This window comes from Ylistrum balloti, unplaced genomic scaffold, assembly GCF_031769215.1.
Source record: "Ylistrum balloti isolate Yb309-2 unplaced genomic scaffold, AGI_CSIRO_Ybal_v1 Utg369858, whole genome shotgun sequence".
Taxonomy (NCBI): domain Eukaryota; kingdom Metazoa; phylum Mollusca; class Bivalvia; order Pectinida; family Pectinidae; genus Ylistrum; species Ylistrum balloti.
Genome location: NW_026782007.1, coordinates 840589 through 857676, shown reverse-complemented (window position 1 = coordinate 857676; position 17088 = coordinate 840589). Strand labels below are relative to the sequence as shown.

The following is a 17088-nucleotide window of genomic DNA, read 5'->3' as shown; positions in this document are numbered from 1 at the left end:
CGATGTTGGGGAACCCCACGGAAATCTACATCTATGGCATTCCGTACATGTGGCAAGCGATTGGATTAGCAGCGTCAAATCTCTTTAGCCTGGTGTCTATTATACCATTGCTTCATCCACTAAAGATCACAAGTTTTTATGAGGCACGTGGTATGATTTGTCATTTTAGGATACAAAATGTAGATGGTGTACTAATCAGTTTAATTAATTAAGTATTAGATATAAACAAACATTGTTAAAACTTGATGATACTTTACTTTGCTATCATACGTATTGTTATACTTGTTTTGAAGGAGAATAATCACCTATAGAATAAGATTTAGTATTCTATACAGTAACCATACAATGATAAATCATGTGCAACACTATTAGTATATATCATACTGTCAGCGATAACATCCGCCGACGTCATGCACGAACATGACCTTCATACTGAGGACAAAACGTCCTGTATCTCTTCACAAATTATTATTATTTGTATTTTATGCATTCACAGTATTTTCAAAGAAGATTTAAAAGCAGAACAACCAGAATCTTAGCTACTGTCATGGGGATTCTTTATAACGTATGTATTGATGTTATCGATTCTAATATTACCAAATTACTATGGTTTTCTTTATGAAAAGTATTAAACACAAGATTCTAAGTTCATTTTCATTTCGTATTAGATATAATGAAACGAGTTTTAGAATCTTTTATAACTTCGAGACGAATTCCATAAAGTCGCAGATGAAATAAAAACAAATGTAAGATATTTTTTTATTGCATAAGCCAACAGTTGTATAATTACTTATACAACTATTTCTCACATGATCACTGTAGTAGTGATAAAAGCTTTATCAAATTAATGATTTCTTGCTCGACATATTTAAAAATGGAATAAGGCCATTATTATATCATAAGTGTTGTAATTTCGGAACATTATGAAAATCATGAATATATACTAAATATTGTTAATGTAAATAAATATACAACAACCTATTACAAAGCAAACATTTAAGATTTAATGAATACCAGGTTCCAAAGAAACCTATTAATAAAAACACAACAAGTCACCCTCATGTAGCTAGCAAAGTTACTATTCCTTAAAGGGGAGTTTTCTCAAAAAATGCCTTCTTCTATCCTGATGGAAAATACATTGATTCCAATATTTTCATATGAAGACGTTTTACATGGGGATAGCGTTGTTTGGACCAGGAATCGCCATAGAAACAGGTAAGTGATTACAGAAATCTCTTGCTGTGCCTTAACCGACATTTAACACTACTACTTGTACACAATAAAGGGCATAAATGTTTAAAAGGTGACTGACGAAAATACGTATCTCACTTCAATATAAACATTTGTTGATATTTCTCTAACACTATCCTTTATGCTGAATATCTTTATATGTTGTTTTGTATTAGAAATTAATACTGTCAGCTGATGACTAATGGTCTTAAAAAGACCAAACTTTTTACAAGTGCGCATGCGCTAAATAGTCTACGTACGATAAAATAAGTGTATCTTTAGTAGGAAATCTTATGAAAACTGAAGCCAGATTATATTAACGAAGACCGCCATATTCTTTAAAGGTTCGAATGTTGTGAAGAATCTTTTAACACAGAGTGTTTCTCTATTTCTAGTGACAAACTTCCCTATGTGGGCATCTGTTTTGGTCGTTGCCTTCTCTGCGATTATATACACCGCAATGGTACGTCTAAGTTCATTCTGATATCCGTTTTGATGATATTGATAATCGCTTGGTTGAAAAGGATTTGTTTTACTAGTTAAGAAATGTTTATTTCCTATTCATGCCCTAAGTGCTACCGTTATTTTTCAAAATTCTTATTTTAATTTTGATCTCACTTAAATAAATGCAAAGATGAAAAAACATATTTTGCACATCTTGTTATGTTTTTATCGTAATATGGCTACTAAGATTTTGTTTTGACAGGGTGGACTTCGAGCGGTGGTATGGACAGATGTTTTTCAATTCGCTGTCATGTTCGTTGGCTTTTTCAGTATTATCATAAAGGTATTGCACCACTCTATACAACATGCTATATCGTTTTGCTGTTTTGTTACACATTATACTATAATGAGATAAGCTGTTAGTTCATATGTCATTCAAAAAATATATATGATTATCGTCATCTTCCTAAAATACCATAAGGTACTAATTGCATATATACATGTAAATCCAAATCCACTGTAGGTTCGGGTAACGGAATTATTCTATGTTATTAAAATATGAATGCGACTACACATATCCTGTTCAGAAAATGTTTTCATACCCAGACAACCCTTGACGTCGGTGGACTCAAAACAATATTCGAAAATGCCAATGCTGGGATGCGTCTTCAAATGCCCAGGTAACATAAGTATATCATGTAAACAATCAATTGATGTAAACCAAGTCGGGGTTACATAACGGAAATTTTGAGAATATGAAGAATCTGTGAGGGTGCAAAAGTTTTTCTTTTATACGTTATTAAATGTGTTCTTTTCGATGCGGTAAATCGTATGTAGAATTAGAAAAAAAATGCGTTTTACTCTTTGCTTTCAGCTTCGATCCGGATCCGACTATCCGTAACACTTTTTGGTCATTAGTTGTCGGATCCTCTATATCCCTGACCTACGTGCTTACCACCCAAACAACTGTCCAGAGGATCTGTTCAATCCCTACCAAACGGGATGCGTGCAAGTATGCAAATCCAAACACAAGTATTGAAGCGTGCTTAAACGACAAACACTTACATGTAAACTTAGTATCGTCACAACACAAAGGCGTTTAGCTGATATGATGAAGTCTTTCATCTCTATTCCACCGTTCAATCATACAAACTTAAGTCGAGATGTACTGACGCTTGGTAACGACTTAGTATATAGTCTAATGTCTAAGTCTTTCGACTCTATTATACCGTTCCATGTCCTATCAAGTCTAAATAGTAAACTTAAAGAAACTGTCAAAATATTCCAATATATTGTTATCCATTTGGGTCGATACTTTTTTTCACGAGTGCGAAACATATTCTACGTTGATTCCGTTTATAGTTATATACGGAAATGTAGTAATTATCCTAATCATTGATTGCAGATTGACCATGGTCAATAAATCACTGTTCCTTACATTTCAAATTGTATATAGATGATATGTTATGATGAAATGATAATATTTATATTTTCTGCAAATATCGTGACATGCTCGGGCAATTATGAGTGAAATATAAAAATTATTCATTCTTTACATGCCGAATTTATCCTACTGTTTGATATATAAAATTATCTCCTTAAAATAATTTCTTTGAGGTTGATGATTATTTCTACTATATCGACCGTTCTGAATTTCCTCCTGTCCTGTTTTCTTGGAATATGTGCTTATGCTTATTTCTACAAGAAACGATGTGATCCATTGGCATCCAAAGAGATTGAAAATCCAAACCAGGTAGGTTTATTGATTTATTGGTTTTAAAATGATAAAAAGTTAGATCGAATAAGTTATTATTGATGGTTAATAATCTAATCATTGCTGATTAAAAAAATGAAAGTAGTTATCTCTGTAATTAAAACTGTCCAAATGATCTGTCATAAGTTGAACATTCTTTAAAATGCAACTACAATCTGAAACAATGTTAGGCGATCAATAATATGAGACATCGAAATAACGGGAACAAAATTATTTTCTGTTAAATACTTTCCAGCTTCTTCCTTATTTGGTGGTGGTCCTGTTCCGTGATCTGCCCGGTATGGCCGGAGTGTTTATAGCAGCTTTGTTTAGTGCGTCACTAAGGTAGAGGAAAAGAATGTTAATCAGTTTTATATAACGAGCTTGTTTTTTAATCTAAGATATCTTCATATTCCATTTCTCCAATCAACTGAACATGGACATAATGTGAAAACTGGTTATTCTTGAGTAGTATTAATAGCAGTAAAAAAATCATACAATATCTTAGTTGTACAGCAAAATTTGTCTGTAATCACACAATCGGCCTTTTATCATTTAAATTCACCTATACTTACTAAACAAAAAAAGAAAGGTAACACTACTTTATTCTGTGATTAATTAATTAACCCCTTCATAAATCCTTACCAATCATGTACGAATAAAGTAATTGATCAATTCTGATAAAACTGCAGTCATGGTTCATCATAAAACTGCGTTCAGTTGATTTTATTCGACTGTAAAGGACGTTGGGGTCAATTTCAAAGGTAACACCATTAGTAACTGGTATGGCCACCGTTTGCGAAGTAAACAGCATTGCAGCGTCGTCGCATGGAACTCGTAAACCGGCGGATAATTAAAAGAGAGATGTTGTTCCATTCAGCGATCAAGGCTTGGGCCAGCTCCTGCAAGTTTGACGGCTGATTTTGACGTTCTCTCCCCCCCCCCCCCCCCCCCCCTCTCATCTGAAAACAGAACATTGTTCCATTGTCGTAAGGCCCAATGACGTTGAACACGGGTCCAGTTACGCCGATTATTACGGTGACGTCGCAACAAATTGGGTCCAGTGTAGGGACGCCGCGCTTTCAATTGGTAGGCCCTCAACCTGTTGCGGACTGTTTGGGGAGACACACGACGCCCAAACAATGTCCTTGTAGTCTCTACTGCGGTTACGAATCGATTGCGCAAGTGTATCAATCGTATACGACGGTCATCCCTGGCGGTCGTTTTACGGGGTCGGCCGCTTCGGGGACGATCGGATGTTGACCCAGTTTGGTTTAAACGACTTACCAACTGACAAATTGTGTTACCACTGCAACCCAGTCTGGTTTAAACGACTTACCAACTGACAAATTGTGTTACCACTGCAACCAAAATGCCGTGCAACTCGACGGTGAGACTCCCCAGTCTGGATCATGCCTACAGCCCTTTCTTTCTGTACTTGTGACAGCCGGGGCATAATGATAAAGTTGATAGATAGCAAGATTCGGTGATTTCTAAGTCCTAAGGATCTAAAGAACAGTTGTCAGTTTGAATGTTTATGAAATTCAAGCGAAGATACAAGTCAGTCCCAGAAAACCTTGTGCAGCTCTTTCGCTAATACAGACTTACACGCTTGAATGATTCTGGTAACCCCCTTGGGTTTTGTAATGTAAAACATTACCATTTTCTAATATTGCACAACCTCATTTTGTTTTCACTCATTTACAGGTATTCGCCAAGGAAACATGTTAACCTTTCTTTTTTTGTTGAGCATATAATAATATGATAAGTGAATGAAGTGTTTGTGCATCTATAATTAGCATTGCCACAGCCATGTCGGGTTCTCCCATACCTGAGGACTAATGCTGGAGGAAAGAAAGAGTCATTTTTAATTAGGATTTACGATGTTCAGCTGTGGATTACCTACCTAATTGATACACTTCATACCACCCTCCATTTTAAAATCATATCAGTATGTAATGTTATGTTACCTTATGTAGTGAAACTGTTTTCGACTCAAATTTTATAAGGAAATAAATAGAATTAAAATTGAAAATAACGTCACATTTAACTGTTGACTGTATTTAGGTCAATTAAGTAACGTTCACTTATAACTACCATTAAGTTGATGGTGTTTACATTGGTCTGTCTCGGTAATTTTTTTTTTTTTTTTTTTTACATTTTATATTCTAATGTCAAGACAGAATTATTTGTGTGCCAAATTTGATTGCTTTAACAGCTATATGATACAGGCCATTTTAACAGTTGGTTGTGCTCTAGTTAGGTGTCTTTAAGACGATCCTTTAACAGATGAAACAAAGATTCCTCAATATCGTATTACTATTCTCCTTCTTGATTTTGAAAAGAACTATCGTCAGATATATGTCGTATGTCTGCATGACCTCCCGAGTTTTCGGATTAAAATTGTTTTATCTATTTCAGTACAATTTCATCATTACTCAGTAGTCTGTCTGCACAAACTATAGAGGACATCGTAAAACCTCTGGTGAAGGACATTTCCGAGGCAAGAGCTACCGCCATTGCTAAAATATCCGGTATTGTTGTATTAATCACATCGTAGCTCTCCATTATGTGTAATATATTCTTAAAAAATGATTATGTATACATTTATGTGTCATCAGCAAAAAGAAAAGCTATCGAAATCGAAAAAGTTCTTAACCATACCGAATTTTTAAATGACTATATATTTGATACGTTCGAATGATATGTTTTAACAATACATTTATTTTACAGTCTTTGTCTACGGATTGATAGGGATAGCGATATCTTTTATGATTGCAAATATCGAAGGACCACTAGGCCAGGTAATATTGCTCATATATACTGAAGAGTTACATATATTACAATGATTACACATTATATTGACCCATACAGATATTATAATGATCACAATAATATGGACACGTTCAGATATTACAATGATTAAAACAATATGGACACATACAACAATAACAAGGAGTAAAACTCTATTAACACATAGAGATATTACAATGATCACAATATTGACACATACAACAATAACAAGGAGTGAAACTCTATTAACACATAGAGATATTACAATGATCACAATATTGACACACACAACAATAACAAGGAGTAAAACTCTATTAACACATAGAGATATTACAATGATCACAATATTGACACACACAACAATAACAAGGAGTGAAACTCTATTAACACATAGAGATATTACAATGATCACAATATTGACACACACAACAATAACAAGGAGTAAAACTCTATTAACACATAGAGATATTACAATTGTTTTGATACCCACGGATATTACAATGATAACAACTTTATTGACATATTGAAGTATTACAATTGCCATAATCATATTGACACATACAGATATTTCAAAGATCAAAACTATCTTGACACATACAGATATTACAATTACACATATTTGGATGATCAACACTATGTTCTCTGCATCATTATTGCTTTTATGGGTATTTGGACAAATATAGGTATTGATCATATGATTGACATGTGATTGGGTAGATATACCGTTATGTTATGTTATGTTATGTTATGTCATGAAAAAAATTTAGATCATGAAATGTGGACGTCACCTCTCAGATTATATTATGACGTCATGACTGTGACTTCACAAAGAGGAAAGACCACTTTTAAGAATAACATTGGGAATTCCTTTTCTGCAATATTAAAGAAATTGATTAGACTAGGAATTTGTTTATTTCCCTCACATGTAAGGTGTGTTTTTATCAGCTTGTGTAAAACACACTGATCTCAAAAGCCAACGTGAGAACACAAAATCCATCACGAAACATTGCAAAGAAACATTTTCTAGTGTATAAGTACACTTTATCACGTTACTGAATAATTTTGTCATGCCTTATGGTAATAAGGAGATAAAGCGTAAGGCACACGTATAATATCTCTATTATGACGTCATAAATAAGCTAGGCTTGATGACGTCAAATGACGGCAGAGTCGAAATAAGCATATTTTATGAAGAAGATTAATTAGAGTATTCGTTTATTTTTGTTTCTGTCTTAAAATGTTTTCACAGATTACCTTCAGTATGCTGTCGAGTTTCGGTGGAGCTGCCGCCGGAATGTTCTTTTTTGCTGCATTTTGTCCATGGGCTAACTCAAAAGTATGTAATGTCCTGTTTTCATCCTAAAAAAATCAATTTGTGGAGTAAGAAAGGGAGAACATACAAAGACTCCAACTTAAGAAGCCTTCATGCACTAGGAAGAGCAGAAACTAGACAGAACAAGAGTTTGAAAACGATCAATGAAGTAGGAGACGCTTGCCATTCTGGAACACCTTCAGATAAGAGTTTTAGTTTTTCACGTGTCTTCACGTAAATCTCTTTTTTTCTGACATTCAGCCAAAGTCTTCGTATCTGATATTATAGATTATTCTTAGGAAGATGAAGCAGCTTTATAATACAGTTTATTTGATATCATTTTACTACAATGTAACTTTTATTAAGATCGCAATGCAAGGTGTTATTATTTTATATGTCTGTTGTACAACTTAAGAAATTGTACCAAAACAACAAAAAGAATGCTGACATCTTATCGGATTATTAATCAAACACCAATTTGATTAAACTGTTGGGCAGAAAGAAAATAAATAAAAAATAAAAGGACGGAGACTCTTGAAAAAGTAATAGGAGAATAAGATCAGGGGTTTCGGAAGAGTAAGCGTTTTCTGTTTTATCGATGACCATCCCCCTTCACGTAAATCAATCCTAGTAAGTAGTGTCATGTTCCAAACGATAACAAGGCAATTCCAGGTATATTAACGAGCATCAAATGCCACCACCTTCATATCGCACAAAGAAATAGAATATTTCTCAATGAAGTTACTATGACGACCGTAAAACGTCCCCTTAGTCTTCATCAACCTGCATTACTCCATGTGTGTGAGTTTGTCTATCGGTTGCCAACATAATTACGGAAATCTTGATACTGGGAACAAGTCTTTGAATGTCGAATTAACAACGAAAGGTAAACACCATAGGTTGGGAACTCCAAAGGCTGGAGAAAAGGTAATACTGCTATCATAAATGGAAAATTCACTGTAAGGCCATCTTGTGCCTAAGAATTTCTGCCTCTGTTGTCATTCTCATTGAGTAAATAAGACATTTAAAATAGTTGTTAACTTTATTGTCATTCTTTTTCAAATTGTGCTTATAATTAGAAATTTACATTTTTGTAACATATTTTTATCGGACGGACGCTGTATATAAATTCTTTCAGGGAACAGTTGTTGGTGGAATTACAGGGATGGCTTTAGTACTTTGGATTGCTTTAGGTCAAAGCTTCTCTACAACTTTGGTGAAATCAACGACCTTACCGTCAGCTCCTGTCGACATGTGCCGAAATAATATATCTTTAAACACTTCATATGTGACATCATTAGCACTTGTGCACAACATTACCAGTTACAGAACAACTCCGTCCTCGATAGAACCCACAGTGAAGTTAGTTTAATACCTGGTAGTTGTCTAGATAAAATAATGCATAAAGAATAATAAAACGTTAGTTGAATTAAGTATTATTTGATGTATAAACTAAACATCGTGACCTGTATTTATAAAAGGCTAGAATATTCGTCAATTTTCAAAATTCAGTTTTTTTATTAAGCACATCACGATAAAACAAGAAGAAGGGACTATTTGATGTCTAGAAAACACGCGTATTGTTCATAATTTAAGTTTCATTACGATGATTGTCATTTCACCCTATACTAGTATATATATTTAACCATATAAAACAACCCATGACAAATAATCCTGTTGACTGGAATTAGGACATACTTTTGCATAGAAAAAAATTAAACTTAATATCACAAACTTTTGCATTTTGATATACATTGTTAAAAATAAATCGTATTGTTTATATGTATAAACATTTGTAAATTTAAAAGAAATTAGATTACACACTTAAGTGTCAAGCACGAGCGCTGTCATTAAATCGAAACAATGTGTAAAAATAATTCATTTGTATGTATATTTCAATTTTAGTCGTGGACTGGACATTCTTTATTCCATTTCGTATTTCTGGCTGTCACCTTTGAGTATAATGACGACCATCCTCGTGGGGACCATCGTGTCTTTTATGACAGGTATAGTTTATTTATTCACTTGAGAGTCTTTTGTAAAATAAAGTTGTTAAACTATCGATGACTGAAATTTTCCTGAAAATCCTGACTCCATGTATTATGATTTCTAGTTCGACAATGCTGGTTTATGTACATCAGGAGAATAAGGGCACAGAGTAATCACTTAGCTTTCTGTTGTTAATTGTCTTATTATGTGTAAAATGAATAACATAAAGCGGTTAGGGACAAGCGATTACAAGGACGTAACTATCCCACGAAGACGTTAAAATACGGCATATATTTTATATTGTAAACTTTTGTAGGTAGGCTGATCCAATCACAGGTACATGCAGAAAACACAATAATTGTTTGGTATATTTTATCAATCTTTACTTTTGCAGGTACACCTGCCTTATCGGAAACACATACAGACATATTCTACACAATTTGTGTTGTTATCCGATGTTAGGTAGACCCGTCGTTACATACTAAGTATGGTCACCCGATGTTAGGTAGACCTGTCGTTACACACTTTGTATGGTCACCCGATGTTAGGTAGACCTGTCGTTACATACTAAGTATGGTCACCCGATGTTAGGTAGACCCGTCGTTACACACTTTGTATGGTCACCCGATGTTAGGTAGACCCGTCGTTACATACTAAGTATGGTCACCTGATGTTAGGTAGACCCGTCGTTACACACTTTGTATGGTCACCCGATGTTAGGTAGACCCGTCGTTACATACTAAATATGATCACTCGATGTTAGGTAGACCTGTCGTTACACACTTTGTATGGTCACCCGATGTTAGGTAGACCTGTCGGTACACACTTTGTATGGTCACCCGATGTTAGGTAGACCTGTCGTTACACACTTTGTATGGTCACCCGATATTAGGTAGACCCGTCGTTACATACTAAGTATAGTCACCTGATGTTAGATAAACCCGTCGTTAAACACATTGTATGGTCACCCGATGTTAGGTAGACCCGTCGTTACATACGAAGTATTGTCTGTTAGGTAGACCTGTCGTTACACATCACCCGATGTTAGGTAGACCTGTCGTTACACACTTTGTATGGTCACCCGATGTTAGGTAGATCCGTCGTTACACACTTTGTATGGTCACCCGATGTTAGGTAGACCTGTCGTTACACACTTTGTATGGTCACCCGATGTTAGGTAGACCTGTCGTTACACACTTTGTATGGTCACCCGATGTTAGGTAGACCTGTCGTTACACACTTTGTATGGTCACCCGATATTAGGTAGACCCGTCGTTACATACTAAGTATAGTCACCTGATGTTAGATAAACCCGTCGTTAAACACATTGTATGGTCACCCGATGTTAGGTAGACCCGTCGTTACATACGAAGTATTGTCACCCGATGTTAGGTAGACCTGTCGTTACACACTTTGTATGGTCACCCGATGTTAGGTAGACCTGTCGTTACACACTTTGTATGGTCACCCGATGTTAGGTAGACCCGTCGTTACACACTTTGTATGGTCACCCGATGTTAGGTAGACCTGTCGTTACACACTTTGTATGGTCACCCGATGTTAGGTAGGCCTGTCGTTACACACTTTGTATGGTCACCCGATGTTAGGTAGACCTGTCGTTACACACTTTGTATGGTCACCCGATATTAGGTAGACCCGTCGTTACATACTAAGTATAGTCACCTGATGTTAGATAAACCCGTCGTTAAACACATTGTATGGTCACCCGATGTTAGGTAGACCCGTCGTTACATACGAAGTATTGTCACCCGATGTTAGGTAGACCTGTCGTTACACACTTTGTATGGTCACCCGATGTTAGGTAGACCTGTCGTTACACACTTTGTATGGTCACCCGATGTTAGGTAGACCTGTCGGTACACACTTTATATGGTCACCCGATGTTAGGTAGACCCGTCGTTACACACTTTGTATGGTCACCCGATGTTAGGTAGACCTGTCGGTACACACTTTGTATGGTCACCCGATGTTAGGTAGACCCGTCGTTACACACTTTGTATGGTCACCCGATGTTAGGTAGACCTGTCGTTACACAGTTTGAATGGTCACCCGATGTTAGGCAGACCTGTCGTTACACACTAAGTATGGTCACCTGATGTTAGGTAAACCCGTTTTATGAGACAAATGCAGATAATTTTGTACACACTTTTTATTGCCATCCGTTGTCTGTCAAATAGACCTGTCTTATCGGAGAAACACACAGCCAGATTTTTCACACTTTGTATTGTCATCCGTTTGCAGGTAGACCTGTCTTATCGGAGATACATACAGACATATTTCTCACATTTTGTATTGTCATCCTTTGGTAGGTAAACATGGCTCAACAGAAGTAGACGTGAGATACATGTTGCCATTCTTTGATAATTGTTGCCCATGGTTACCGGACCGATTGAAGAAACTTTTGTATTGTGGCGCGGACTTCAAAAAGGTTTATTTACGCTATCATTCAGTAGTAAACACGAGGGATTTAAAGAAACATCATAATGCTTCATCCCATTTCATTAGTAATTACATGAATCAGTTTCTTGGTAACAGAGCACGGAAGTGATAATTGGCTCAACTTTGATAATTAATTTAAATGCATTGTTCTATTTCTTTCGCGTTTTGAAAATATTGAGAAAAATATCGGAGTTGGTTAACGCCTTTTAAGTATATTCCTTAGCAGTACAATTACTTTTCTATCTCAGTAGGCTTTCAGTTTGTCGAATTCCAATGAATGTGAATTTACAGGACAGGCTTCTTAATCAAACTATATAATCTGTTTTTTTATTGTAATGCTATCTTCCAAAAACACCTTTTGACATTTGTGTATTACTTATAGAGACCACAATTGTTGGCGATGATTGACAGTGATACCGGAAATGAAGAGCTAACCAGTAAACTGCGCGAATGCGTTCTTAGTAACGAGGGAGACAATGCTCCTGACACAACACTGATCTAATGATATGAAAGTCATCTATACATCTTAAATCCTCAGATGAAAATAAACACGCATTAATATATCATATAAATGTGTCCACATTGTTGACTTCATTTTTGATGGTCCGAAGACCAGAAGTAGTATTACATGGGGAATAATCTTCGATAAGACCCTTGGGAATTTCATGAAGCAATCAAACGGTTACGTTAACGAAAATGGTATATACACAATTGTAGATATAACTTGATTATCTGAAATTGAAGTTTTCAGTTTTAATAACATTTTGTCATAAGGTGAGGCGTTGAATAAGCTGTATATATATATTGGTAAATATTCTGTTAGAGTTAACTCCATTATATGGATGTACCACAAAAGTTGCTTTAGTGTGCCTGTTATCCCAATCTTTTCATGATTACGTCGACCTACGATTTTTCAGTTACGATTTGACCATTTGACTTACTTTGGTAACATTTAAATACATGCTCTGTATGTTGTATTTCTTTATGTTTGCATGCATATTTGTGAAATAAGTTTTTACTTTACCGCATGACAGTGGAATGCAACAGTTGACAGTGAGTTACAGTGACCCTGCGCAGTCCAACCCAGTCTTGGTTCAAACAATAACAATATGACGAATAAGATAAAGGTAACATCTGTGTCCAAGACCAGGACATTATGATGAGCTACAGTAGATTTCACTCCCAAAAGAAAATCGTTAGATCCTATATGTACCTGACATTTTTTTTTTTTTTTTTTGAAATTTTGATAAAAATATATAATGGTTTTTTGCAGTTAAATAAAAAAAATATTCTTCTACTTTTTCAGGAACCTGGTAAATCTTACTTCATATTTTGTTCTTGTTTGATTTTGAGGTTATATATATGTTGGTATTTTCTGAGAGATTTGAGATGTAACAGTTTTATAAAATAGTCCTGTGCACTTTCTCTACTCTAAATATGCTCAAACCATAAAATCAAAATATAAAGATATTGGCATGAAGTATCTCTTATATTGTGTAGCTACTTGATAATTAACGTGAGACATAGTCTCACGGTAACCTATTAAGATCACCATTGTGCTGCGTCTTTCGTCGTGCCTTCATAAACTTTGAACTTTCACGACTTCTTTCCGATTTCAACGAAATTTTGCAGAAACCTTCCTTGCCTAAGGTGAACAAAAATAATGAATTATTTATTTCGCCCTCATTTTTTATTGAAACTGAGTTTGGGTTATTATCATATTGTTATTATGGTATTTTCTGGATGTTTTTTTATGATAATGTCAGCGATCAGATGTTCACTTGCACATGGTCAGCCATCTTTGTTGATGTACAGTTAATGCTAGTTATTTACCTAACTATATAAGACCATGTCAGTCTAAGAAACGCCAAATGAATTATATGTTACAATTGTACGAAGTAGAGAAACACTTATATATGTACCAATGCGTTAAGTTACTTGAGTCAAACTAGTTTGTTCCATTATATCTAATATCTAGGTAACTTTGTTTTACCTTATCGAACCTTTATATACTCTTAGTCCACTTACATTATAACAAAACATGTGTAGATTTGTCATATTTTATCCTTACCTGTGTATGTATACACTATTACTACATTAAAGTACATCTCAAGATAAACCTGGATTGGATTTTATTTTTCTGAATCACTATAACTCTTTGAACACCATAGCCATATATTCACCTGGTGGTCTCGGTTCATTCATACTATACATTTCACTTATAATGAATCGGAAATAATACATAGTATGATTTTCTAATACTTGTGGTAAACTAATCTGTTTCACTGTGATGAGGTAGTTGATAGATAACTAATAAATATTCATAAATAATGGAAATTGTTTTGTCAATATGATAGACATCCTTAGGAAATATCTGTCATTTTATTCTCCTTGCATAAGAGAGATCGTGCAAGTGAATGGATTCAATTATACTTGGCTAAGCAACTGAAGAGCAGTTTGAAAAGACAGCTTAAAACGGCACAGCGTACAGGTAAGTGTTGACTAACATGTTCGTGCCGCTTTCGTTTTCCTAAAGACCTCAGTCATATTCAGGACAGTGTGCAGTTACCAAGGCACCCAAAAACGCCATTTGACAAATTTTCATTGCATTCAGTGGAACGTTAAAATATCAGGTAAATACCGACGGGGAGATGAGACATGCTGCCCGGACAGAAAATCATATGCCATTGTTTTCTTCATGATAATGTGTCCCTTCTTGCTGTAAGTGAAGCTGTATAGTGGTAAGATCTGACCAGCTAATTGGATGCTAAAACTAATATATTTCAGGTCTGTAGTGAAATTATTCAAATCTAATCATCTAATAATTGCTTTTTGAAGCACGATTAACAATTTCAATGTAACAGATTCCGTTAAATCTAACTAAATTAACATTATGGTACTGTAGATGTTTTGTCTCGTAAAATTTTCACTAACATCTGTAAACATTGCTACCGATGTATTATTTTCTAAAATGCTATTGAATGACCTATAACAGAGGCAAGACAATGTCCATAACAATTAGACTGTGCTGGATAGTATCAGTAAATGACGCAATAACAGGTCCCGAGTGTTAGTTAAATAGGAGCAAGTAGAGAAAAACCTGAGTTTACATTAATACTAATAATAATAATCGTCTTTATTTATTCTTGATTACATATTGAGCGTAGTGCTCATCTTCTATATGGTCAAGACATATCAAAATGTACAATATTTACAACCTTAAGAAACATATGTGTAAACAAATTAACCTTTACTTGGGTTGGAGTGTCGCATAAAACGGCATCAAAGTATACTTTCCATTCATCTTCGGACAAAACGAACCATTCAGACATGACAACAGGATAAGTCAAATGATAGATTAGGTCTGTAACATATGTAGATTATTCAGATTAGTGTACAGAAGTTGTTATGAATGTTCACACTTTGTCGGATAATGGTTTTGTTAGTGTTGTAGGGCAGGTTGATAGTTAGCATTCGATGCTGCACGTTGCCCTTCTTTGTTAATATTGGCACCAATTTTTAGAATAACACTCGGTATAGGACTCGCACATGTAGGAAAGTTTTTGTATATATCGTTTTGTTTTCGTTAGTATTACACGTTCTATGTAAGGATCATTGGTCATTAATTCATTGACATATATAGCAATATGTTACTCGTTTGATAGAGTGTTGATTCCACCATCTATTTTAATTATATATTATAATAGGATAGACTTCTACATGTAATGATAGGGAAAGTATGACAGGTAATGCGTTGTGTCTTTGGATCTTAAATCTTGTTTTATTGTTGTGTTCAACTCAGAGATGAAAGGTGGTTTAAGACAAAACGGCGAACGTGTTCTTTCTTTAAAAAACATAGAACAGCTGAGACCAGGCTAAAATATTAATATGTGAAGTCCGGGTATTGAAGTTAGTTTTTTACTGATGCTCTATATATATGAAATAATGTTTTAGTGTTTTTATTTCTATTGTTTTTAAAATATTTTTGTTTCTAATAATTGTTTCGTTTGTGACATATCATGTGTTGAAACTTCAGAGGATTGCTTTGTTTTGTCAAGTCCCGAGTCTCGAAGGTTTAGCAAATCTTTTCATTTCACTAAGCCTTCACACAAAATTCCGCAGATTCAACATGGCAGACCTAGCGACGATGGACTACGTCGTCTTTATATCAACGCTGCTTGTCTCCCTGGGAATAGGTGTGTACCACGCATGTTGGGGACCGAAACAGAACAACATACAACAGTATGTTCTAGGTAACAGGAAGCTGAATACACTTCCTGTAGCTTTATCACTCACAGTTTCCTTCCAATCTTCGATTCTACTTCTGGGGATTCCTGCTGAAGTATATGTCTATGGAATTCCTTTCATTTGGTATACCACTGGTTTCGTGATGTCTCATCTCTTTATGGCTGTTTTCATGGTGCCATTGATTCATCCATTAAAGATAATCAGCTTTTATGAGGTAAGAAAACATTTATCATTCATAAAAATAGAAAACAAATAAATAACAGATAGCAGCGACCGCTGCTCAAAGGTTAGAACTTGTTAATCAGCGGATCGAGAGAAAAATGAACTTGTTGTCATAGAAAATATTAAAGCATTACTGGCAAAATTGACACTCAAAATATCAATATGGCTTGTCAAACCAATCATACCTCTGTGTAATGTTGAATGATGTTCCTAATTTTGTACAAATAATGCAACTGTCGCTATTCATTGGATATCTCTAACCAGCCTTGAACAATCAGGCCTACAACCTGGATAAAAAACAAAAGATACACATTTAGAATTGTATACACTAGAGCCTGAGAATGAATTAAAAACATAATAGAGTTTTTTTTTTTTTTTTTTTTACATCGAGGATTCGTCGGTGATAATAATGGTATATATTTTGGAACCAAGATGGCAACTGTGGAATCCATATAATAATTCTCTATATCTGTTGATTTCAAAAATGATGTCAAATATATTAGTATATTCTGAACCATGACACTATTCGAATGATGTCATGTAGATTACAGCAACGGTTCATCAGCTCAGAACAACGCCCGTAAAAGTGCATCCATCAAAGCTACTAATAACATGTTAGAATGTCTCGTTGATATTC

At 34.9% G+C, this 17088-nt stretch overlaps 1 protein-coding gene across 1 annotated transcript; it reads left to right on the top strand.

Moving 5' to 3' along the window:
• The first annotated feature begins 1175 nt into the window (after positions 1-1175).
• On the top strand, positions 1176-12483 carry LOC132545866 (sodium-coupled monocarboxylate transporter 2-like). The gene is made up of 14 exons (XM_060209538.1): positions 1176-1215; positions 1626-1693; positions 1937-2017; positions 2281-2354; positions 2549-2686; positions 3292-3427; positions 3684-3772; positions 5849-5961; positions 6161-6231; positions 7470-7556; positions 8671-8894; positions 9438-9538; positions 11852-11970; positions 12364-12483. The coding sequence occupies exons 2-14, from the start codon at positions 1640-1642 to the stop codon at positions 12481-12483; spliced, it is 1407 nt and encodes a 468-aa protein (XP_060065521.1). The 5' UTR covers positions 1176-1215; positions 1626-1639.
• The last annotated feature ends 4605 nt before the right edge of the window (positions 12484-17088 follow it).

Excerpts from the sequence above, each read along its gene's own strand:
- LOC132545866 (XM_060209538.1), top strand. The coding sequence starts at position 1,640 with ATGTGGGCATCTGTTTTGGTCGTTGCCTTCTCTGCGATTATATACACC. Across the intron at positions 1,694-1,936 it reads CGATTATATACACCGCAATG|GGTGGACTTCGAGCGGTGGT; the intron begins GTACGTCTAAGT and ends TTGTTTTGACAG. Across the intron at positions 3,773-5,848 it reads TTGTTTAGTGCGTCACTAAG|TACAATTTCATCATTACTCA; the intron begins GTAGAGGAAAAG and ends TATCTATTTCAG.